Here is a 26,637-nt window from a genome sequence, read left to right as displayed (position 1 = left end):
TATAAAATTAAATATTATTTATGCTATAAAATTTATTATCATTAAAATAAAAACCTTGATTTTCTATCACCACAGCCCCATACTTCAATACTTGTAATACGATGAGGTGCACCTCCAAAATCAACCGAATGAAACGATTGATCAATATTAATAATAGGATTTCGTGGATCATCTCCAGCTCTTAATCCATAAGGATATCCTCTAATACTAGTATTTAAGTACAAAATTTTTGATTTTTTTTGAAGCACTTTATAAGTAGGATATAATTCAACAATAACAGAGTCGTCATCCCCCCAATAAAGATGAGACTCTCGCCATTCAACAGCACTACATATACAATAAATAATCTGCTGATCACTGCCGCTATCTCCTTTTATAGTTACTATCGTTGGACCCCGATACCCTAATACATGATGAAGAAAACGATTAACTCCTGTTCCATGTTCATCACTGCTATATAACAAAGTCCAGTGACTAGGACAAGGATTTCTAGATATCGGAAGTATCTTAGCTGTATTATTGTCTAATGACGGATCCTCAGTCTGTAAAATTAAACTTATTAAGAAAACCTAGTATCGGAATTGTTATTTTTTTTTTAACACTAAGTTCTATAAAACAATTAAAAAAAAAAAAAAAAAACATTTAATAATCATACCTGAATGTAAATAAGGGGTAAAGAGATGGATAATAACCATACATGACTTAGAGGCAACAAGTTTTCAGGCTTATCAAAAAAAACGGCTTTTTCTAGCACTGGAGTAATTGATTCCATATGAAGTTGTAATTCTTCAGTTAATAAAAGTTTTTGGCCATAACGATAGGCAATAGTGAATACATGGACAATCATTCTATGTATTCCCGTCACTACTCGAGGACAATGCTGCCACAGCCAATTACTTACGTAACTTATTGAAAGAGTTTCTTTGCCATGAAACTGAAAGTATAGTAATGAAAGTGTTATTCTGTAATTTGAATGTATTGTAGACTTTTCAAGATGAATCATATTTTTAAGTCAATTAATTCGTAGTTACAAATGATTTTCTAACCATAAATTAATGATTTAGTTTTTTTTTAACTTCCCACTAAGAAAATTGAAAATTTTCAAAAATTCGGGAAGTTATTGGTTTCGGTTCGATTTTCGAAAATCGAATTTCTATCAAATCTTGACGTTTTGAGGTTCTAGGAAGCTATCCTGACTAATTTCACGATGGTGTCCGAGTGTATGTATGTGTGTACGTACGTTCGTACGTACGTATGTATGTATGTAAATATTCATAACTCTTGAACGGATGAACCGATTTCAATCTTTGAGGTGTCATTCAACGTGGCTTGTTAATATCTTGAAGCTGTGAAAAATTGGAGCTTAATCGGTAGGGTGCGTTCGGAGATATTTAAAAAATAAAATTTTGTCAAAAATGTTTTATTTGGATAACTTTTAATTTGCTCAATGGATCGATTCCAAAATCTAATCAGCTCTGAAACTTCATAGGCTGCGTCGAATGCCACCTCAACCATCAAAATCGGTTCATTCGTTAAAGAGAAACCGAAAACGAAAGAATTCAAAAAATCTGGGCATTGGTTGACCCTGCGGGCCAGCCCCAAAACTTCCCGCTGTTTTCGAGCTCAAGGAGCTTGAAAACATTACTGTGTATATATTTTCGAGCTCGAAAATGCAATTACCTGGAATTATTTTTTATGAGCTTTTTAAGCTCTACCAAGTTACGTATTTTGCTAAAGTTTAACAAGTTAAGAATCGAAAATTATTAATGAAGAAGCGGTTTTCAAATTTTTATTCTCGATGATGTTTAATGAAATAAATATATCGAGGCAGAAATCAATGTCAGTGATCAAAATCAAAATTTGAGTGATTTTTGACTTAGGTCAAAGCAATAATATATAAAATGTCCGAGAAACATATTAAAAACTGGGTTTTCTCAATTTTTTGCTGATAATATGATTTAAACTAAAGAACAAGTTAGATGACATTCTATGATGATAAGAAGAGACTATAAAGAGAAAGAGTTGGTATGATTTCAGACACATTTTAGCACATTATATTTTGAATTATCCGGAAAAAATAACATAAAATGTTATTTTTTCAACTTTTCAGCACCGATATCTTTTGAACTAATCAACCGATTTTGACGTTTGAGGTGGCAATCGGAGCGTTTTCATGAATTCTAGAGCTAATTAAATTTTGAAATTGATCGGATGAGTTACTTCAAAGATAATCGAAAAAAAAAACGTTTTTTATCATTTCTTTCGCCAACGATATCTCTCGAACAAATTAACCGATTGAGATGGTTAACGCGGTGATCGACGCGTTTTATCAATTTCTAGAGCTGATTAGATTTTGAAGTCGATCGTTCGAATGGTTTCTGAGGAATCACTAAAAAACTAAAAAAAAAAATTTGTTTTTTTCGTAATTCGCCAATATTTTCGAGTCTGCTAAATCAAACGATCTGCAATTTTCAGGAAAGTTGAAGGCCATCAAGCTCTTTCGAGTGCCACCTCAACCATCCAAATCGATTCATTAGTTAAAAAGTTACAAAGAGTTTACACACACACACACACACACACACACACACACATACACTCGGACATCATTCTGAAAATAGTCAGAATAGCTTCCTAGGACCTCAAAACGTCGACATCTGATGAAAACTCGATTTTTGAAAATCGGGGTGAAAACAATAACTTCCCGAATTTTTCGAAAATCAACGATTTTCTTAGCGGGAAGTTAAAAATTTTTTTTTTTAGATTTTTGGAAATTTCTCAAAAACGACTTTATAAATCAATTTCAAAATTTGGTCAGCTTTAGAACTTGATAAAATGCGTCGATTGCCACCTCTACCGTCTCAATCGGTTAATTCGTGAGTGTTGTGATATTAATTAAATAAAGACATGCCAGGACTGATTGGTGGTTGGGATGTTTGAAAAATACGCATATTTAAAAATATAACAATATTTTTATTTGTCACAGCACAAAATATCACTGGGTTGCAAATTAAATAGTTTATTTAATTTATAAATACTGTTAAATGTCTGAGCTCATGAATACGTGAATGATTGAATACAAATTATTGAGTTGAGCTCGAGTAAATAAATGAATTAAAACTAATCAAGTTGAGTTTAATTGAACACTGAGTTAATTGCAAAAATGTCATGATAATAAGTAACATGATGTCAGAGGTTACTGAGCGAAGTGAATTATTGAACACGTAATTACTATTTTTAATAGCACTGAATACATAAATAATTTTGTTATTGAGTTTTAATAGTAATGATCACTTAATTAAATTGAATTTAATGAGCTTATGATAAATTACACTGATTTTAATTTATTTGTTGAACACGTGGTAGCATGATAGCAGAGGCTACTGAGCGAAAAATAACTTTTAGTTTAATTAAGAAATTGAGCATAATATTAATCAAATAAATAATAAAACTGAGTCCTTTGGTTTGATGAACACTTGAATTAATTTATAAAGTAGAAATTAAGCACCTGTACGATTCTCCGTCGAAAATAACCTCCTCAGGAACAGGTTGTAGAACACTGGATTTCTTGATGTTGTTTTTTATTTATTTTATGAGCTCTGGTGCTCGCAATTATAAAACTGATTATATTTTTATATAAAGTTATGAACCCTTAACGTAGTTTATTGATTACTTTTAATTATTTACTCGAGATGAGCGCAATTTTAATAGATTATACAAAACACGTGGTGACACTTGAAAATGTATAAAACGAAGATAATGGCGTCGGTCTTCTTGCCACGAAGCAGTAAAAATCCATGCGCATGCGTCGCACTGCGCTAGTCAAGTTTGAATTGATAGACACTAGGCCCCAGTAGGCGCTGCCTCTATTTGCCGGAAGTTCAACTACACTTATCCAAAAAATTAAAGGAACAAGAAAATTTTATAAATTTTTTAGTGATTTTTGGAAGGCTGTATTTTCGTGAAAAATGATCGTATTGAAAAAATAAAAAAAGCAAATTGAAGCTTGAAATCTCTAGTTTGAAGATCTTTCAGCAAAATATTTTTTTGAGCCACGGTTTTTGCGGAATCAGAAGCAAAATGTCGAGACAAAATTTTTCTAAATTTTTTGGTTTCGTTTTTTAGGTCTACGGGGCCGGGAAAAATTTTTTCAAAAAAACAAATTCATGGCTTGTTTAGGAAATTTATTCAGCTACAATTTGCTTTTTTTTGTTTCTCTGTACGACAATTTGCTGCTGAGATATCAGCCTTCAAATGAAAAAGGATCCTTTTGTCTTTGATTATTGATATCTCAGCAAGAAATGGTCACACCGTAATTTAAAAGGCAGTTTAATAAACTTGAATAAACCCCCTACAAGCTCCATTTTTGATTTTAAAAAAAAAAAATTTTTTTTCATCCTTGATATCCATTTGAAAAACCTTTAAAAAATGGCCATTTTCTGGTTGTTTAGTCGACTCATCGCTACTCTGCAAATATTGATAAAAAAAATAATGTTGCCAGGTAATTTTACAGCTTAATGTACCCCCAAAAACCCTGGAAATTTTCAGATTGATCCATTGAACCGTTTGTCCGGTCCGATTGCTCAAAATTTACAAAACAATTAAAGGAACAAGTTTTGTTCCGTAATTTGTGTAATCATTACCAAAATGCAAAAATTAATTTTTTTTCGGATTTTCTTCCATTTTTGCATTAGTTATTCAGTAAATGTAAGGTAAATAAAAACAAAAAATTTTTTTCCGAAAAACGAAAAAAAAAAATAACCCCCCGAATAAAACATAAAAAAAAAAAATTGGAAAAAATTCTTGTTTGGTCTCGTTTTTTGGAAAATTTTTTTTTTTTCCTCTTTACCTTACATTTACTGAATAACTAACGCAAAAATGAAAGAAAATCCAAAAAAAATTGTTTTTTTTCATTTTGGTAATGATTACACAAATTAAGGAACAAAACTTGTTCCTTTAATTGTTTTGTAAATTTTGAGCAATCGGACCGGACAAACGGTTCAATGGATCAATCTGAAAATTTCCAGGGTTTTTGGGGGTACATTAAGCTGTAAAATTACCTGGCAACATTATTTTTTTTATCAATATTTGCAGAGTAGCGATGAGTCGACTAAACAACCAGAAAATGGCCATTTTTTAAAGGTTTTTCAAATGGATATCAAGGATGAAAAAAAATTTTTTTTTTTTAAAATCAAAAATGGAGCTTGTAGGGGATTTATTCAAGTTTATTAAACTGCCTTTTAAATTACGGTGTGACCATTTCTTGCTGAGATATCAATAATCAAAGACAAAAGGATCCTTTTTCATTTGAAGGCTGATATCTCAGCAGCAAATTGTCGTACAGAGAAACAAAAAAAAGCAAATTGTAGCTGAATAAATTTCCTAAACAAGCCATGAATTTGTTTTTTTGAAAAAATTTTTCCCGGCCCCGTAGACCTAAAAAACGAAACCAAAAAATTTAGAAAAATTTTGTCTCGACATTTTGCTTCTGATTCCGCAAAAACCGTGGCTCAAAAAAATATTTTGCTGAAAGATCTTCAAACTAGAGATTTCAAGCTTCAATTTGCTTTTTTTATTTTTTCAATACGATCATTTTTCACGAAAATACAGCCTTCCAAAAATCACTAAAAAATTTATAAAATTTTCTTGTTCCTTTAATTTTTTGGATAAGTGTACTGTTACGTTCCCGTAATATTTTATTGATTAAATTAAATTAATTATTTTTAATAAATTAATTTTTTGCAATGTAACGGAAATCGGTTACGATAAGAGAGTCGCCGTGGCTCGCGGGTAGTCAAAACAGATGACGATGCATGAGACCCGGGTCACGACGATTCTCTCACAGAGAACCTGAGATGCAGCGTCAACATTTTGTCAACTCTGTTGACTTTATTATATTTTTATAATGACTAAATAATCAGTCCTTCGAGAGAGCTCATAGAGCTCGATCCTCTGCTCTCTATATAGTTAATAAACGTAATTATATCTAAATTAATTCAACCTTATTTTGGGGTGCCAATTGGCACCCCAATATTTTCACCTACACTATGACCTATTCATTCACTATCCAAAATAAATAATTACAATAAAATAATCGACGACCAAGGCCCACCGGGGGTCTGTCGATACTCCAATGAGGCCAAACCTGAATTAAATTTAATAATTAAAAATTATTTTTATTTTTAATTAGTTTGGGGTAATTCTCAAAACGTAACAGTGGTGCTGTGACCAGGATCAGTGACCATTGTTTATAGACGATACAAATAATTATTAAATAATTAAAAATTAATATTGGGAATTATTCAAAACGTAACAGTACATTCAAATTTGAATGTAGTTGTGATTACGCAACAGTTAGAAAGATATCGTTGATGAAAGAAATAGTAAAAAACGTTTATTTCGAAAACAACGGCCTACAAAAGTGTTTTCGAGCTTGAAGAGCTCGAAAATGTATTCACAACAATATTTTCGAGCTCCTTGAGCTCGAAAACAGCGGAAAGTTTGCGGTTGGTCCGTAAGGCCATCCGTTACGTAGGCTATTTTTTGTTAAAAAAATACGTGTTCGCAAGTGATTACCGCACGCAAGTCATCGTATAAAACACGCTAAAGTAATTATTGAATACGCAAAAAGTTGTTTATTGAACAAAAAAGCGAGCACTAAGATAGTGCTTATACCGTATAAATAATAAAAAAATTCAGTTGTCAATATTTATTTTTATTTCAAATAACAAGAAATAAACTCTGCTTTCGCTACTTTTGAATTTTAAAACGCAGTAATGGGTATATACTAGACTGGGCCAAAAAAATCGACTATTTTTTTTTTAACGATACTGTGAAAATATTATCTGGGATGACAAAATAGTATATTTTACACCTCGGGCAGTAAAGTAAGAAATATCTCAGATATCATGTAATTGTTGGCCGAGGCGAAGCCGAGGTCAACAAACCTGTGATCTGAGGCTTTCTTATTTACTGCCCAAGGTGTCAATACTATTTTTCTCCTCGACGGAGGCGGAAAGCGGAAACTTCGTTTCCCACAGCGGTAGAAAAGGACGCTTTTCGCCCGGAGGGAAGAAAAAAAACTATTGTGAAAATTTGAGCCCTTAATATTAATATTAAGAGGTGTATCATCGCAATTTTTGATTTTTTTTTTAATGAACGGGTTTTTGTCGCATAACTCTCAAACAATCGAGATAAACGAAATAGATTTGAATACATTTCTTGTAGGAAATTAAATGCTTTACAAACAAGGTCTGATTAAAATTTTTTGTCAGATAAACCGTTTTTTTATAACCATACCTGGAACATTGGTATGATTTTACAATTTAATTGTTCTACTTTGAAATTTTGTAATTAACGTAAAAATCAGTTTCCGAAAAAAAGCCAACGAATATTCTCAAAGGAAATTAAATGCTCTTCAAAAAAGTTTCTTAACAATTTTTGCTAAATTCACTCCTTCGAAATTTATTCAAAGCTGAAGTTGAGTCAAAACGACTTCAATAACCTTGAATAACTTTTAAGGGAGTGAATTTAGCAAAAATTTTTAAGAGACTTTTTTTTGAAGAGCATTTAATTCCAAAGTTGAACAATCAAATTGTAAAATCATACCAATGTTCAAGGCATGATTATAAAGAAACGGTTCATCTGAAAAAAAATTTTAATTAGACCTTGTTTGTAGAGCATGTAATTTCCTACAAGAAATGTATTCAAGTCTATTTCGTTTATCTCGACTGTTCGAGAGTTATGAGACATAAACCCGCTCATTCAAAAATCGCGATGATCCACCTCTTAATTTCAATATTAAGGGCTCAAATTTTCACAATAATTTTTTTTTGTCATCCCAAATAATATTTTCACAGCATCGTTAAAAAAAAAAAAATAGTCGATTTTTTTAGCCCAGTCTAGTATAAAGGGTAAATGCACCAATTGTTGACCGGACACCGGTTAGTTGACCGATGTGTATAAAAGTTAAGTAATTAATATCTTACAAAGGTTTTTTGGTTTTAGATGTAATTTAAGTATAAAATATAGTATTTAGTCTTCACAATAAAAAATTGCGCAGAGCATTGCGCCTTGACAACCGCGATCAAATATATATGATGTGTTTGTTTACAACGAGTCTAACTATAAACCGGTCAAAAATAACTAGGGTCCACTTGAAAGGTGAGGGCTTTTTATTATGAATTTAATGACATTACCGGGAAAAAATGATTTTTCCTAATCATATATGATCATGCATAATTGTCTATATATGATCAGATCCAAAAATTGGCCAGGTCTGATCATACATAACTTGATCTGTTTATACATGATTATATATGATTATATATAATCATGCATGAACGAATATAGTCATTTTTAGAATCTCATTTAGAATATCTGTAAATTATTAATCAAGTAGTTTAATTAGGATTTATTGTCTTCATCAATATCAATGTCGGTTAAAGTTAAATAAAAAAAAAAAAAAAAAATTATTAACCATCGACAATTATTTTACTACGAGGTCACCCATCCAATAAATGTCCAACGCCGATGGTGCTTAACTTTGGTTATCGATGGTTTGTAGTCTGATCCTCTAGTCTGTTATACACTTACAATTAAGAAACGTTTATGGCATTACTTAACTCAAATAATCAAATTGATACTTTATACTTTTAAATTACTGCCGAAACCTTTGAACATTTTTTAAGTATTGGGGATTTAAGTTTGATTGATAGTTGACAGAATAAAAATTTAATAACATTGATATTAAAAAATTGTCATATTATTTAATATATATATATATATATATATACATATATACATATATATATATATATTTAAATATTTATAGGTTTCATATCAATGAAATCTGATCAGATTTAATCATAGACATATATAACTACATATAGGTTTATATCAGTCACGTCTGATCAGATCTAATTATATATAGGCCTATATCTAATTATATATGGGTTTGTATCAATCATGTCTGATCAGATCTAATCATGTATAGACTTATATATGATCATATATGGAGTTATAACAGCCAGGTATGATTATATCTAATTATATATAGACTCATATATGATCAGACCTGATCATATATAGACTTGTAGATGATTATATATGGGGTCATAACAGCCAGGTATGATCAGATCTAACTATATATAGACTTATATATAAATAGATCTGATCATATATAGACTTATTTTGCATATTACACTGGTCACAGAAATTAAGGGATAGAAAAAAAATCCGAAATTTTTAGGTGATTTTCAACATGCTGTAACTCGGTGAAAAATGGTCGTATAAAAAAACTAAAAAAAGCAAATTGTAGCCTCAAGTTTCTAGTTTTCAGATCTGGACCTCAAAATTTTTTATCATGTACGGTTCCGGAGTAATCATAAGAAAACCAACGAAAAAAAAATTTTCAAAATTTTTGCTGGTCTTTCAATACCTCTATGGGCGACAATAAATTTTTTTGAATAATCCGACTGTCTGACTTTTCTCGGAAATTTTATGCCCTTTAATTTGGTGGCAAAAGCAAAAAAGTCCATTTTGACTTTGATAATCAATAACTCCGGATGTATTGGTCGTACAGAAAATAGAAGCAGGGTTTTGAAAACTGGAAAACATTCTCTATAAGGCAAAATTAGTGGCATTTGATAGAAAAATTTTTTTTAAAGCGATATTGTTGGGTAAAAAACAGGTCAAAATTCACAAATTTAAGGATATTTGGAAATCTTGCTATAACTTTGGATATAACGGATGAACAAAGGATATCTTCGACTTTTTTTCAACCTCAAAGTGTCCTGAAAAAACCCTAAAAATTTCAAATCGCTACGATTTTTCTTTTTAAGTGCCCCGAAGCTTTAAATTTATCGATTTTGTCAAAAATCACCATAATTGGTAGTTTCTCGGTTTTTGTTCATTTTTTCGATTTGAAAATGTTATTTTTACCGATAATCTTCATTTCTTTGATCAAAAAGATCGATTATCGAAAAAATTGAAAAAAAAAAAAATTTTGAAAAAAATTGTTTTTTTTTTCAAAATTTTTTTTTTTGTTGTATCTGCAATGATTTATCATTGTCAAAAAAATTCCTAAAATTTTTTTTACCGCTTTAACTGCATCTGCTTCAAATGTCAACTTAACAAACATACCCTTTGGGTAACTCTAATGCCGGCGGTAAAAAACATTTTAGGAATTTTTTTTGACAATGATAAATCATTGCAGATACTACAAAAAAAAATTCTGAAAAAAAAAATTTTTTTTCAAAATTTTTTTTTTTTCAATTTTTTCGATAATCGATCTTTTTGATTAAAGAAATGAAGATTATCGGTAAAAAAAACATTTTCAAATCGAAAAAATGGACAAAAACCGAGAAACTACCAATTATGGTGATTTTTGACAAAATCGATAAATTTTAAGCTTCGGGGCACTAAGAAAGAAAAATCGTAGCGATTTGAAATTTTTAGGGTTTTTTCAGGACACTTTGAGGTTGAAAAAAAGTCGAAGATATCCTTTGTTCATCCGTTATATCCAAAGTTATAGCAAGATTTCCAAATATCCTTAAATTTGTGAATTTTGACCTGTTTTTTACCAAACAATATCGCTTTAAAAAAAATTTTTCTATCAAATGCCACTAATTTTGCCTTATAGAGAATGTTTTCCAGTTTTCAAAACCCTGCTTCTATTTTCTGTACGACCAATACATCCGGAGTTATTGATTATCAAAGTCAAAATGGACTTTTTTGCTTTTGCCACCAAATTAAAGGGCATAAAATTTCCGAGAAAAGTCAGACATTCGGATTATTCAAAAAAATTTATTGTCGCCCATAGAGGTATTGAAAGACCAGCAAAAATTTTGAAAATTTTTTTTTCGTTGGTTTTCTTATGATTACTCCGGAACCGTACATGATAAAAAATTTTGAGGTCCAGATCTGAAAACTAGAAACTTGAGGCTACAATTTGCTTTTTTTAGTTTTTTTATACGACCATTTTTCACCGAGTTACAGCATGTTGAAAATCACCTAAAAATTTCGGATTTTTTTTCTATCCCTTAATTTCTGTGACCAGTGTATTTTCCTAATTAAATTTTATCTATTTTATTTCAGAAATCTGAACTATTTGCATCAGAAAATATTTTTAAAATCACTGAATCAAAAAGCAAGAAAAAAAAAACAAGCATTAAATTAAAAATATTCACCTGAAGATTTAAATGCCGCAATCACCAATTATAATAATAATTATTATTATTAGTATTATTACTATTATTATTGTTTGTTTATGAAAAAAGTGATATTTAAGACATAAAAAGTCTATCTAAATTATAAGTTACTGCTTCAAAAGTACTAAATAAAGTCAACTACATACATATAGTTTGAGTCAAAATTAATTTATTTCAGCGTCATTTATTGGGTTCCCCCGGTCAATAATTGGTGATTTTGATAAATTAACACTTTAACAATAAAATTCATATATTTTCGATAATTTTTGATAAAAATAGAATGAGATTATCAATAATCAAGTATTTAACTATAATAAAATCCATTATTAATTTCAGCTAATAACTTAATACTTATTTTATAGCTTATTACAAAAAAAAACCTCAATCGGTCAATAATTGGTGCATTTACCCTACACAGGGAATTATTCAACACTTTTTTTTTTTTTTTTTTTTCTTTGAAGATTGAACGCCATACAAAAAAAACATCATTTTAGCAGAATAAAAGGTAAATTTTGCAAAAAAAGTTTCAAAAATTTTTACTTATCATGCAATCGGTAAATATGGAACTAAAGCTTATTTTATCAGTTTCAACGTATTATTCATAAGCTCTAAATGAATCACTTGATCGGAAAGTTATACGAGAAATTATCTTCAGAACTAGAATTTTCCGTTATTGTTAAAATTTCACATTCCCCTATTAGATTGATAAAAATTGTTATGGAATAAAAATAAAGATAAGTTGAATAACAAAAATAAAAGCTTATAAAGAAGAAATTAAGATATTTAAAAAAAAAAAAAACAAGCGGAAAACCCCGAGAAAAAATAGAAAACTTGTTTAATTTCTTGGTCAAGACCGAAGCTCGACTGAGCGGGATTCAGGTACATAAGCCTGCACCACGGCCGAACCGTGTCTTTTTAACGGACAAATTGAACTGCACGCATCTATTAGACCGGAAGGGGTATTTTTTTTTTATATTTACTAGGTCTCGAAACAGGTCCTTGATGGTTGCAAGACGGTCGTCTTATCCACTGGGCTATCAAACTAAAAATATAAATGGAACGTTTTTATGTTCTATTTGTTATTCAGCTATGTTATAGATATGAGACACTTAGAAATAATGCAAAAATCATAATAATTACTGCCAGACAGTAATTCTTTGCAACTCGTGGTAAAAAAGCACATCTCTGATTGGTTAAAAATGACACTACAAAGATAAATATTGCGAAGAATGTTCACATTGTTCGTGAAAAATATGACAAATCTACACTTTATATATACATCGTGCCAAAAGGTAAAAGGGCGCATTGCTACAGGTTAGTAGGGATCCATGCTAAAAGGGCACATAAAAATTTCTTTTTTTGCCATTAGTTTTAAAATTTTTCGAAACGCAAAGATCTGTAAAAAAAAATCGGTCTATAGGTTGACCCTGCGGGCCAGCCCTAAAACTTCCGATGTTTTCGAGCTCCTTGAGCTCTTCGAGCTCGAAAATACTTTTGTATGCCATTGTTTTCAAAAAAACCATTTTTTAGCTTTTCTTTCTCCCACGATATCTCGCAAACAAATTAACCGATTTTGATGGTTGAGGCGGCAATCAACGCGTTTTACTAAGTTCTAGAGCTGATTAGAATTTAAAATCAAATGATTCAATTTCTTGGTAGATATCCGAAAAAAAAAACGTTTTTCACTATTTTTTTAATCAACGATATCTCGTAAACGAATTGACCGATTAAAACGGTTGAGGTGGCAATCGACGCATTTTATCAAGTTTTAAAGCTGATCGAATTTTGAAATTTATTTATCCAGTCGTTTTTGAGAAAATTCAAAAAAACCAAAAAAAATTTTTTTTGAATTCTTTCGTCAACGATTTCTCTTGAACGAATGAACCGATTTTGATTATTTTGGTGGATTCGACGCGGCTAATAAAGTTTTAGAGCTGATTAGATTTTGGAATCAATCTATCGAGCAAATTAAAAGTTATCCAAATAAAACATTTTTGACAAAATTTTATTTTTTAAATATCTCCGAACGCACCCTACCGATTAAGCTCAAATTTTTCACAGCTTCAAGATATTAACAAGCCGCGTTGAATGACACCTCAAAGATCAAAATCGGTTCATCCGTTCAAGAGTTATGAATATTTACATACATACATACGTACGTACACACATACATACACTCGGACATCATCGTGAAATTAGTCAGGATAGCTTCCTAGAACCTCAAAATGTCAAAATCTGATAGAAATTCGGTTTTTGCTAATCGGACCAAAACCAATAATTTCCCAAATTTTTGAAAATTTTCAATTTTCTTAGCGGGAAGTTAAAAATTGTATTTGTAGAATACAAATTTTTTTTTTTTTTCAATTTAGTAAAAGGATTCCAAAATAATTTTATAAACTTTAATAACCAATTCCATAATAAGAAATATTAATACAATCACGCGTATTTTGTGATTTTTCTAAACATAATTTTAATTTTGATATTACAAGAACGTATAAGTTAAAATACACCTTCTTGGCTGCAGCACTTTTAACTTTCCGCTAAGAAAATCGACGATTTTCGAAAAAGTCGGGAAATTGTTTTCACCCCGATTTGTGAAAATCGAAAATTCATCTGATGTCGACGTTTTCAGGTCCTAGGAAGCTATTCTTACTATTTCCAGAATAATGTCTGAGCGTCTGTATGTACACAGAAAAAAAAAAATCTTGACTCAAGAAAATTTTTCTTCAACCAAGAAATTTTTCAGCGAGTGGAATGAAAACCGAAAATTTCTTGAACGAAGTGAAATAATTTCTTGAATTTTAAATCTTCAATTAAGAAAAAAAATTCTTAAGCCAATACATATTTCATACTTGGTCCAATAATAGAATTACTTGTTTTAAAAACTTGCAGTTTTTAGTTTAATAATAATTTTTCTTAATCTGAGTATGTTACTTACTTAAACCAAGAAATAAAAATATTTCGTTCGAGAAAGTTATACACTTAATTAAAGAACTATGATGTTTTGAAATAATAAACGGTACGAACTCGAACTAAAAATAAAGGGAGTTGATTCAAGAAATTTAAACTCTTGGTTTGAGCATAGTGTACTTTCTCTGACCAATCACACGAAAAATCTCAAACCAAGATTTCTAGAGTCTCAAGCCAAGAAAGTTTTCTCTTGGATTCTCACTCATAGATGCTCCCTCCTTCGCACCCGAAGGAATGAATACTCCCCACTCTCTCTCTTTCTCACACTAGCGCAGCAAATGGATTTTGAGTTCACCTTTTTATTTTAGATAAATTCAAAATTAAATAACCAAATTATATTATTATAATAAATTAATAGATTAATGTAATTATATAATATTGAATAATTTCTCAATTTTTTTTGTAATTAAATTTTTTTTTTTTTTTAACTTTTTTATATTTATGTCGAAATTCATTTATGAATGATTCATACAATCCGTTCAGTATTTTGGTAAAATGTCAAAACTAACATTTTTCTAAATTATTAGCGATAACATTTGTAATATTAATTCTGGGTTTAGGATTTAAAAATGTGACTGACCATAAGCCAGTGTGGTTCAGTATATGTGGGCAAAGTAAACGTAGCCTAGCAAAGGCTGGGATGGCTTAGTTGGTAAAGCTCTCGCGTGGCGCCGAATCGATCTGGGTTCGATTCCTCGTTTAAGCGATAATTGTTTTTTCTCAATTTGTTTAAATATTTAGCTCATTGCGAAACTTGCCCATCCCTTATAAATGCTTCTGATACAGTATTTATTTGCTTCACAGCATTGTTTGTAATATTTAAACAAAAAAAAAATTGTTCATTAAAAAAATGAAACAAAAAAAATAAATTTTTTTAGCTCGATAGATTTATTTGCTTAATTAAAGAAACTAATTTCTTGGCTGAAAATTTTTTTTTTGTTTGCGACAAATAAAAAAATTCTTGGCCCAAGAAAGTTTCTTCTTGGTTTAAAAAATTTTTTTTCTCAGTACAAAAACTTTTTTTTTTAGCTCAAGACATTGTTTCTTGACTCGATAAGGTAACAGTCTTTAGACAAGAAACAAATTTCTCGAGTTAAAAACAAACTTTCTTGGCCCGAGAAAATAATGCTTTAAACCAAGAGCAAACTTTCTTGGGCCAAGAAAGTTTGTTCTTGGTTTAAAACATTATTTTTCATGGTTCAAAAACTTTTTCGTTTCAGCTCAAGATATTTTTTCTTGACTTAAAAACGTAAAAATTTTCAGCCAAAAAAAAAATTTGTTGAATTGAAAAAAAAATCTTCTCGAACCAAAAAAAAATTTTTTGGGACCAAAAAATTTTTTTCTTGGTTTAAAGAATTTATGTTTTAGACTAAGAAAATTATGTCTTCCGCGAAGGAAATAATTTCTTGATCCAAATAATTTTTTTACTTTAATAAAGTAAGAAATTTTGCTTGGTTCAAGAAAAAAATTTCGAAGACATTTTATTTCTTGTTTCAAGATTTCCTTTTTTTCTGTGTATGTGTGTGTATGTGTGTGTGTATGTATGTATGTATGTAAACTCTTTGTAACTTTTTAACTAATTAACCGATTTGGATAGGTAAGGCGGCAATTGAAAGAGCTTGTTAGCCATCAACTTTTCGGAAAATTTCAGATCATTTGATCAAGTAGACACGAAAATATTGGCAAATTACGAAAAAAAAAAATTTTGTTTTTTCCAGTTTTTTATTGATTTTTCAGAAACGACTCATACGATCAACTTCAAAATCTATTCAGCTCTAGAACTTGATAAAACGCGCCGATTGCCGCCTCAGCTATCTCAATCGGATAATTCGTTCGAGAGTTATCGCGGGAGAAAGAAATGGTAAAAAACGGTTTTTTGCGAATATCTTTGAAACAACTGAACTTAACAATTCTAAAATCTTATCAGCTCTAGAACTCAATAAAATACGTCGATTGCTGCCTCTACCATCAAAATCAGCCAATTCGTTCGTTAGATATCGTGGGAGAAAGAAATGCTAAAAAACGGTTTTTTTCGAAAACAATGAGATACAAAAGTACTTTAGAGCTCGAAAATGTATTCACAACAACGTTTTTGAGCTATTTGAGCTCAAGGAGCTCGAAAACAGCGAGAAGTTTTAGGGCTGGCCCGCAGGGTCAACCGATAGACAGATTTTTTTTTTTCATTTTTAGACATAGGCTAAGCTTTTTAATAAATTCCTTAGAAAAAAAATTTGTTGGCCCTTTTAGCTTTAGGTCACAAAATTTTCGAATTCCTAAAGCTAAAAGGGCGCATGATTAAAGACATACGTCTTTTTAGCTTTGGGGAATCTATGTTTGATTTTCAAGCTTAGAAAATGTTTACTAATCAATTGGCGATGAAAAAAAAATTTATGCGCCCTTTTACCTTTTGGCACGCGATATATAGATACACTATTTAGTAGTCACTAAACGATCCAACAGAAAAGCCAATCAACAGCCGTCTCGAGTTAGGACAACGGAAAGTCCCAGACTATAGAAAATCATTTTACTGTATTTAATTATAATGTACAATTAACTATATGAACTTTGGCTCGAAACTCTAGTTATTTTTGCTGAGTATCCATATATTGAAAACAATAAAAATAATTCTAAATTATTATAGAAATCAATTAAATCATATTTAATTGTTACTATTTAATAGAGTGCTTTAATTGTACAACTTCTGCAGTTTTTTACAATGTCTACCTTCTAACGCCCTCCCTGGTGAAAATTTTTCGGAATTTTCTCTGAAAAACTAAGTTCTAAAGACTTTTTCAGAGTTTTTCAGAAAAAAGTCCGAAAAATTTCCACCAGGGCTAAGCTCTTTTTCCGCTTGATATACACCCTAAGCTCTTACTCTCTTTATTTTGCGGCTGTGGTTCGACTAGTGCTCATACTGTACTGCATCATTACGGTGATGCCTTATGATGTCCCTTGTGCAATGGAGGTGCAGTGGCGTAGGAAAACCACAGACAAAACCAAGCCAGTAAAATTCCCATTTTACCGATCACTGGATCTTCATTCCGCGCCTAACGGTCAGAGACCTCCGTTCGAACCCGTCGCGTGGCTAAGCGGTCACCGAGCCAAGTAGTAATCATGCTCGATGCTACTTGACTTTGGTGACCGCCCGAGCCACGCGCGTGCCGAACGACTGCCTCAGCCGCTTAATTTAATTGTTACTATTATTATTTAATAATCTTTTGCATAAAAAATGATACAGGAATTAATTTTATATTAATAAGATTGAATATTATTTTAGGTTAATTAAAAGATTAAATTTAATGTAGTGTCGTTTTTACCAATAAAAGACATTTTTTCTTACCATTCGATGCAAAAACTATTGTGACGGATTGAGTAGGAAGGGCTTTTGCCACTCGCTTAACGGCTCGTGAGCCAATCACACTCGTTGTCGAAAGCACCTTCCACTCAATGCGTTAATATGCTATTATTTAAATGAAAATGAAATTATTGTATTTAAATAAAAATTTGATTAATTTTTTTGATGAATTGTTACCTATAATCAAGCACTATTTAATAATTTATTATTAATATTCGTAGTCGTAAAAATAATAAATCATTTTCAGATATTTTTGGCTAATTCGAGCAATTTAAGAAAAAAAAAAATAAAAAAATATGGTGGTCACATTTCTGGAAAATCTGGAAATGTCGGGAATCATAATAGATATTTACGTCATAAGGCCGCAAAGTGGCGATTTACCGACAATCTCGATGTTGCGATATGAGCCTAAAGTTTGTGGCGCGAATTTGCGAAAACGAGTGTAAATACAACGTCCGAGGCGAAGCCTCGGACGGTTATTACACTCTTTTTTGTAAAATAGCGTCACAAACATAATGCGAATATCGTAAAATCGAGATTTTCTGAATTGCCACTGAGCTGCCATATGACATACAATATTTTTTGTCATTTTTGTTCAGAAAATTCAATTTGAGAGACGCGCAGCCTCGAAAATGTTATATTTACTTGTAATTTATACATGCGTAAGCGACTACTTAAGGGTTGATTTACTTTCTATCACTTACAGAAAAATATTTATTAATCATTTAATAAATATTTTAAATACTGTAATAAAAGACACACTAATCACTGGTCTGCAACGTGTGTTAGTTATAAGTAAAATGGCATCGTTATTAATAGAAATTAAATTGAAAAACTACTCAAAATCTTCGGTCGGTAAGCTAGAATGTGATTCTTTTCTCTACAGCCCATTTCATTTTCGTCCGGTTATAGAGAAAAAGTACAGTCAAGGGGCATTTTGCGGTATAGGCCACAAAATAGAGACTGTAAAGTAGGGATTCCGGAAATCAGCACCTTTGCGGACGCCACCCAGTGCTCGAAAATTGAACTTTCTGAACAAGTATGACAAAAATATACTTGAAAAATCAGAAAAAAGTCAGGGAATTTTACCACAAACCTGGAAAAATTTTTACTTTTTCTTTTTATTGAAAAAATTTTTTTTCGGTCAAAACTGTTCAAAAAGTGGCGCGGCGTATATGCGATTTTAATACCGTCTTGAAAAAAAATTAGTAGAAATTGATTCTAATAGCGAAAAAATGAATCAGTTAGAATTAAAAAGATTCTTGCAAAAAAAAAGTCTTAGTAGTAATCAATCGTCAGGATCTCCAAGTTATTAACATACATATTGACAAGTAAAAAATCTGAAAACCGCCTGACGCTACAGGCTAGCCCTAAAACTTCCCGCTATTGTCGAGCTCAGGAAGCTCGAAAACATTATTACTTGTGAATTTTTGAGCTCTTCGAGCTCAAAAATCTGTTAGACCGACAAAACACACATTTCACTGAAAAATAAATCATTCTTGTCCGACGATATATTTGGAACGAATGAACCGATTCAGGCGTTCTTGATAGCAATCGAAAATGCTCACCAAGACTTAGAACGGAGTACATTTTGAGGTGAATCGGGCAAGTGGTTTATGAGTTATACCCAAAAAACCTGAAAAAAAAATTTTTAATATTTGTTTTTCGTATAACTTGTAAACTACGTGACCAATCGACTCCAAAATCAAATCAATTTTAAGTCTTGGTAAACCGTTTCGATTGCCACCAAGAGCGTTCAAATCGGTTGATTCGTTTCAAAGATATCGTCGGACAAAAGAAGTTTACACACACACACACACCCACATACACACGGACGTCCATCGGGAAATAGTCAGAATAGCTTGCTCGAACCTCAAAACGTCGACATCTGATGAAAACTCGATTTTCGAAAATCGAACAGAAACCAATAACTTCCCTTTTTTTGAAAATTTGCAATTTTCATAGTGGGAAGTTGAAAATCAAAAAACATTAAAAGTATACATAAGTATTGAACTAATGAGTTTCACTATGTTTATTATTCACGTACTTGATTAATACACTGGTCACAAAAATTAAGGGATAGAAAAAAAATTCGAAATTTTTAGGTGATTTCCAACATGCTGTAACTCGGTGAAAAATGGTCGTAGAAAAAAAATAAAAAAAGCAAATTGTAGCCTCAAGTTTCTAGTTTTCAGATCTGGACCTTAAAATTTTTTATCATGCACGGTTCCGGAGTAATCATAAGAAAACCGACGAAAAAAAATTTTCAAAATTTTTGCTCGTCTTCCAACAAGTGTTTGGGCTTCAATAAATTTTTTTGGATAATCCGACCTTATGACTCTTTTAGGAAATTTTATGCCCTTTAATTTAGCGGCCTAAAAAAGTCTCTACGACAATTCGGCACCAAGTTATCATTGATCAAAGCAAAAAAGTTAATTTTGGCTTTGATAATCAATAACTCCGGACGTATTAGTTGTACAGAAAATGGAAGTAGGGTTTTAAAAACTGCAAAACATTCTCTATAAGGCAAAATTTGTGGCTTTTGATGGAAAAATTTTTTTTGAAGCGATAATGTTTATTGAAAAACAGGTCAAAATTCGCATATTTAAGGATATTCGGAAATCTTGCTATAACTTTGGATATAACGGATGAAAAAAGGATATCGTCGTGTTTGTTTCAACCTCAAAGTGTCCTGAAAAAACCCTGAAAATTTTAAAGCGCTGCGATTTTTCTTTTTTAGTGTACCGAAGCTTTGAATTTATTGATTTAGCCAAAAATCTCATAATTAGCGATTCTTTGGTTTTCAATCATTTCTTCAATATCAAAAAGTTTTTTTTAGCGACAAGCTTCGTTTCTTCAATCAAAAACAGTAATTCTTAAAAAACATTGAAAAAAAAAAAATTTTTTTAAATTTTTTTTTCTTTCAAGAAAATTAATTTTTCGAATTCTTTTTTTCGATATTTTTCTTCTTTACCATTTTCATAATTGATTTTATTAACATCGTGATCATTTCAAAGATGATAAAGCAGAAAAATATCGAAAAAAAAAATCAATGTGTTCAAAAATTTAGATTTTATTGGAAAAAAAAAACACTTTTTTTCAATTCTTTCGACAACGGTTTCTCTTGAACGAAAGAACCGATTTTGATGGTTGAGGGAGCATTCGAGAAGACATAAAGTTTTAGAGCTAATTATTAGAAATATTAGCTAATTAGATTTTAGAATCAATCTATCGGGTACATTGCGTTATCAAAAAAAAAACCAGTTTTGAAAAAATTTGGAATAATTTTATTTTTGAAATATCTTCGATCGTACGGTACCGATTATGCTTAATTCATCAAAAGTTGTTGAAATTAACGAGCCGCTTCAAACGTGACTTCAAAAAGCCAAATTGGTTCATTCGTTCGAAAGTCCAGATAAAAAATGATTCTATCTGATTATATATGAGTATATATAAGTATTTATGATTATATATGAGATCATATATAATTATATATAATCATATATGGAATTATATATGATTATACATACTTATACATGGAATTATATATCATTATATATGAACTTACATATAATTAGATCTGATCAGACTTCAATGATATGAAAACTAAAAATATATAATTATGTATATAGGTCCAATATATACATATATATATTAGGGTGATTCATTTTAGAGCAACATTTTTTTTTAAGTCCCACCTGAAAATCTTGTAGTCAGTGGAAAAACAAAAATTTTGAGCCGCATGGCAGCTCTTAATTCCGATTTTAACCCGTTGCTAATCCATTTTTTATTTTTCCCATTTAAATAACATTGAAAAATAATTTTTTATAACTTTTTCCTTTCGCTCACAGAATTAAAAAATTTTTTTTGCATTTTGACATATGGGCTTTTGTAGAGGACTAAATTTGCTACAAAAAAGGTCCTTTGAGTTGAGTCCGTAACTCGATTATATTTCTACACAAATCGCTTCTTGGATTAAAATTTCGTAAAAATAACACTAAATCTCATCTAACGGCCAAACTATTGATAATGGATAAAAAATGTAAGGAACAATTTTGTAGGAAATTTCATGCCCTACAATTTTTGTAATCCAACAATTTATCCTAACTCTCAAAGTTTAGTTACTAGAGTCTCTTAAAATATAAAATCACGAAAAAATTTAGTTTTTACGTCTCCAAAAACTAATTTAATAGATCTCCGTGAAAAAGTTGAACCGGAAAATTGTGATATTGTTGAGGGTACGAAAGACATGAGCTCATCGATAATGAGTCATAGAAATACCTAAGGGCCTTATTATAATTACCTTGTTATAAATATGAATGAGTCAGTCTGGCATTAGCCCTCGTACCGAAGAGGTCTATTCTATATTTACTTGTCTATGTATATTTATAATGTTAATATTACTTGCCATCTAATAAATTTGTAATACCCCGAAATTGCGCCTATTCATTTCATCAGGTTATGGGCCCAGTGAAGAATACGCCCTAGTAAAAATAAATAACTAAATAAAGTGTTGTGAAAAAAAAAAAAAAAAAAAAAAAAAATCCATACGTGCCAGAAAATGGCAGCGTCAGTAAAAATTGATCAGTTAACGGGAGATAATTATAGTACATGGAAGATACACATGCGAGCCATTCTGAAAAAGAATGACCTTTGGGGGTATGTATCTGGTGATATCCGCAAACCAACGGAACCGGCGGACGCCGTAGCAAAATGGATCAAAAATGATGGCAAGGCTGAATCGGACATCCTGTTAGCGGTGAGTTCAAGCGAGTTAATTGCGCTGGACGGTTTGGAAAGCTCTAAGGAGATATGGGATAAGTTGAAGTCGACTTATGAATCAAGGGGACCTGCACGGAAGGCATCATTGCTAAAACATTTGGTATTAACACGTTTACAGGAAGAAGGTGACCTCCAAAAACATGTAAATGATTTCTTCAATACAGTGAATAAACTTAAAGAAATTGGAGTAAACACAAATGATGAGTTATTGGCAATCCTATTGTTATATAGCTTACCTGAATCATTTACCATGTTTCGTACAGCAATTGAATCCAAGGATGAACTACCCAACACTGAAACTCTTAAAGTAAAAATATTGGAAAATTACCAAGGGAGAAGAAATCAGGAAACGGCCTCGAGCCAGGGAGCTATGTATGTAAAGAAAGAGGATCATGCACACGAATGGAAAAATAAATCATACCAAAAGAAAAAGGGCGACGATAAAAGCCGTAAAAATAAATTTGAAACAGAGTGCTACCGCTGTGGTCGAAAAGGCCACATTGCACGATATTGTAGGACCAAGGTCGATACGAGATATAAACAAAGTGCGCGTCATACGAAGGAGCAAAGCGATAACGAGTCATCGGACTCGCAAAATCCAAAGACAATGCTAAGTACAATCGATGAGGTAATGTACGGAGAGGGGACGAGAGCCGAGTGGTGCATCGACAGTGGCTGTACTGCACACATGTGCAACGATAAGAATTTGTTCCGGGATTTTTCGTATGTGGATAATGAACTAATGCTTGCGAATAATGGAAGTACTCGAATAAAGGGAACAGGTAACATTAAGTTGAGTGTAGACACTGGGCGCGAAGAGTGTGCAGTTAATCTAGTAAACGCATTATACGTCTCAGATTTACGTACTAATTTGTTATCAGTGTCAAAAGCCACGGACCACGGGTATGAAGTGAGATTCAGTAAAAATGATGCGATAGTTTTAGACAAAAACAATGAAACTGTAATACGAGCCGATCGTATCGAAAATCTTTATTATATAAGACAGTGCAGGGTAAATAATATCGAAGCGAAGCATGTGAAGGGTGCGATAGATGAGTGGCACGAGAGGTAGGGACATTTAAACGAACGCGACTTAAAACTCATGGCAAAGGACGAACTAGTGTATGGATTAAGTTTGAAAGGCAATGAAAAATTGTTAGACTGTGAAATATGTGCGCGAGAAAAATTATCTAGTACTCCGTTTCCGAAAGGCAGCCATTTCAGCGGAGCTAGGTTTAGAGATGCATCAGATGGACGTTGTTACTGCATATTTAAATGGTAGCCTCGAAGAAACGGTTTACATGGAAGTTCCTGATCAACTACGTAAATTATTAATTAAGATAATAAATAATGAAAAAGTAGGATCGAGTGGTAGTGTTATTCGCGATAAGAGAATTATTGAAACAGCCGAGCGATGGATAAAAGCCATAGATAAAAATAATAATTCGGTTTGTTTATTAAAGAAAGCGTTGTATGGTTTACGGCAATCAGGTTTAGCATGGCATAAGAGATTAGTAGACGAATTAAAAAGATTAAATTTCGAATTAATACCGCAAGAACCGTGTATGTTTATATCGCGCAAGGAAAATAAAATAATGTTAATCGGTATATATGTAGATGATATGATTTTTGCAACTAACGATAACGAATGGTTATGTGAAGTAAAACGAGAGTTAGCAAGGTCATTTGAAATGAAAGATTTGGGGGAAATAAATAATTGCTTAGGTATTGAATTTTCACGCGATAAAGACAAGAGAGTGTATATGAGTCAAAGGTCGTACATAGAAAAATTATTAGAGCGTTTCGGTATGAATAAATGTAAAGAAGCATTAACTCCGATTGAGAAAAATTGTAAATTAGAAAAACCCAAACATGTCAATACAAATATAATGATTCAATATCCTTATCAAAGTTTAATAGGCGCGTTATTATATTTATCCGTAACGACTAGACCCGACATTGCTTATACTGTTAATTACTTGAGTCAATTTAATACAAATTACGATGAAAGTCACTGGAAAGCCGCTAAAAGAGTTCTACGATACTTGAAAGGCACCATTGAGTGCGGCATTATGTATGAACGTACAAACATCCCAGTATTTGGTGTCGTAGACGCAGATTGGAGCTCAGACATTGTTGATCGAAGGTCGTACTCCGGCTACGCGTTTATATTCGCTGGTGGTCCTATCAGCTGGGAAGCACGTAAACAACGCACAATAGCATTATCTAGTCTCGAAGCCGAATATATGGCGATTTCGGAAGCTTCCAAGGAAGCACTGTACCTACGTCATGTTTTAAAAAGTATAGATATTCAAGATGAATGTGTAACTATACTAAATGATAGTCAGGGTGCGATAAAGCTCGCACAAAAAAACAACAGTTATCACCCCAGAACTAAACATATTGATGTGAGGCATCACTTTATCCGCGAATTATGTGAAAAAAATGTGATACATTTAAAATACCTATGTACAGAGAAAATGCCAGCCGATGTCTTAACGAAAGGGTTGAATGGTGCAAAACATCGCGAATGTATATGTAATCTCGGTATGACGAATGTATGTTGATAAAGTATACTCACTCATGTTTTCGAGGGGAGGTGTTGAGGGTACGAAAGACATGAGCTCATCGATAATGAGTCATAGAAATACCTAAGGGCCTTATTATAATTACCTTGTTATAAATATGAATGAGTCAGTCTGGCATTAGCCCTCGTACCGAAGAGGTCTATTCTATATTTACTTGTCTATGTATATTTATAATGTTAATATTACTTGCCATCTAATAAATTTGTAATACCCCGAAATTGCGCCTATTCATTTCATCAGATTTAAATACTGATTCTACATAAGTGGTGCATGAATTTGAGACCTTACATAAATAATCAAGTTACTTGGATAGTTTAAAAAAAGTTTCTTCAATATATGAGACCTACAAAACCAGTACTATCTGTAGATTTAATGGTTTAAAAAATTTTACTGCCGTCAGATTTTAGTAAGTCCGATGACATACAAATTCTGGGTTCGACTTTTTCACGTAGATCTATTAAATTAGTTTTTGGAGACGTAAAAACTAAATTTTTCCTCGATTTTATATTTTAAGAAGCTGTAGTTACCGAACTTTGAGAGTTACGACAAATCGTTTCATTAAAAAAATTGTAAAGCTTAAAATTTCCTACTAAAGGACTTTTTTTGTAGCAAATTTAGTCCTCTACAAAAACCCATATGTCAAAATGCAAAAAAAAATTTTTAATACGGAGAGCGGAAGGAAAAAGTTATAAAAAATTATTTTTCAATGTTATTTAAATGGGAAAAATAAAAAATGGATTAGCAACGGGTTAAAATCGGAATTAAGAGCTGCCATGCGGCTCAAAATTTTTGTATTTCCACCGACTACAAGATTTTCAGGTGGGACTTAATAAAAAAAAATGTTGCTCTAAAATGAATCACCCTAATATATATATATATATAAATATATATATATATATATATATATATATATATATATATATATATATATTAGGGTGGTCCTTATTTTGAACGTTTTCGAATTTTTATGCTCCCAGAGGCTTATGTGGTTCGAAATAAATAAAAAAAAATTTCCTCAAAGTTTCAGATCTCTATCTCAATTTTAACCTGTGCCGCACAGCGATGTAAGTTTCCCATTTAAATAACACGGGGTTTTTGGCATTGAACGATAAATTTTTTATTCCGGCTGACGGAATTGTTCGAAAAATTTGAAACTCTGTAGACTTTATCCTTATATTAGCAGCTACACCTCAGAATTTTTACAGATTTTCAGCCACTATAATTTTCGGGGTACCGCACGATAAAAAAAAAAAAATTATTTTTTTTATTTTTAGCTAAAATTTTTTTCAAATAACATATCAAACCACTCTGCATCCTTATCAGAAGTTCTTACTTTTTTCACTCTCGCACCCAAGTGGGTGAACGACATATCTTTGTTGCACTAATACAGTAATCGGGAGCTTTGGACGCGTTTTTCTTATGAACAAACGAATGTTTGCAAAAAATTAAAGCGCACTTCACTAGATTAGGCAACAGTTCATGAATGTGCAGTAGAGTGACCCTCAAAGGGATGATTTTTTTAATTTATTACGATCACCTCTCAAAATGGTTTCAATTACAACAAATAAAATTCCCTTAAAGTTAAAGCTCTTAATTTTATCGAGAAGAGTTACCGCAAAATATTTTTTGTGATTTTTTCAAGAAATATTTTTGTTTATGCTATATGACTTTGTGTCTTTTTCAAAAATACATAATGCATTCAATTGACATCTGAGATCGGTATATCTATGCCACT

At 31.4% G+C, this 26,637-nt stretch overlaps 1 protein-coding gene across 1 annotated transcript in view; it reads right to left on the bottom strand.

The window, feature by feature from the left end:
* LOC130670881 (uncharacterized) overlaps positions 1-26,637 on the bottom strand; it is a 47,648-nt gene that overhangs the window by 3,131 nt on the left and 17,880 nt on the right. Inside the window, exons 3-4 of the mRNA XM_057474487.1 lie at positions 656-934; positions 55-542 (exon numbers count right to left, since the gene is read on the bottom strand). Coding sequence (XP_057330470.1) covers positions 55-542; positions 656-934 — 767 coding nt within the window. The remainder of the gene's footprint in view (positions 1-54; positions 543-655; positions 935-26,637) is intronic.

The sequence above is a fragment of the Microplitis mediator genome, chromosome 7 (assembly GCF_029852145.1).
Source record: "Microplitis mediator isolate UGA2020A chromosome 7, iyMicMedi2.1, whole genome shotgun sequence".
NCBI lineage: Eukaryota > Metazoa > Arthropoda > Insecta > Hymenoptera > Braconidae > Microplitis > Microplitis mediator.
This window is presented reverse-complemented; position numbering and strand designations above follow the sequence as displayed.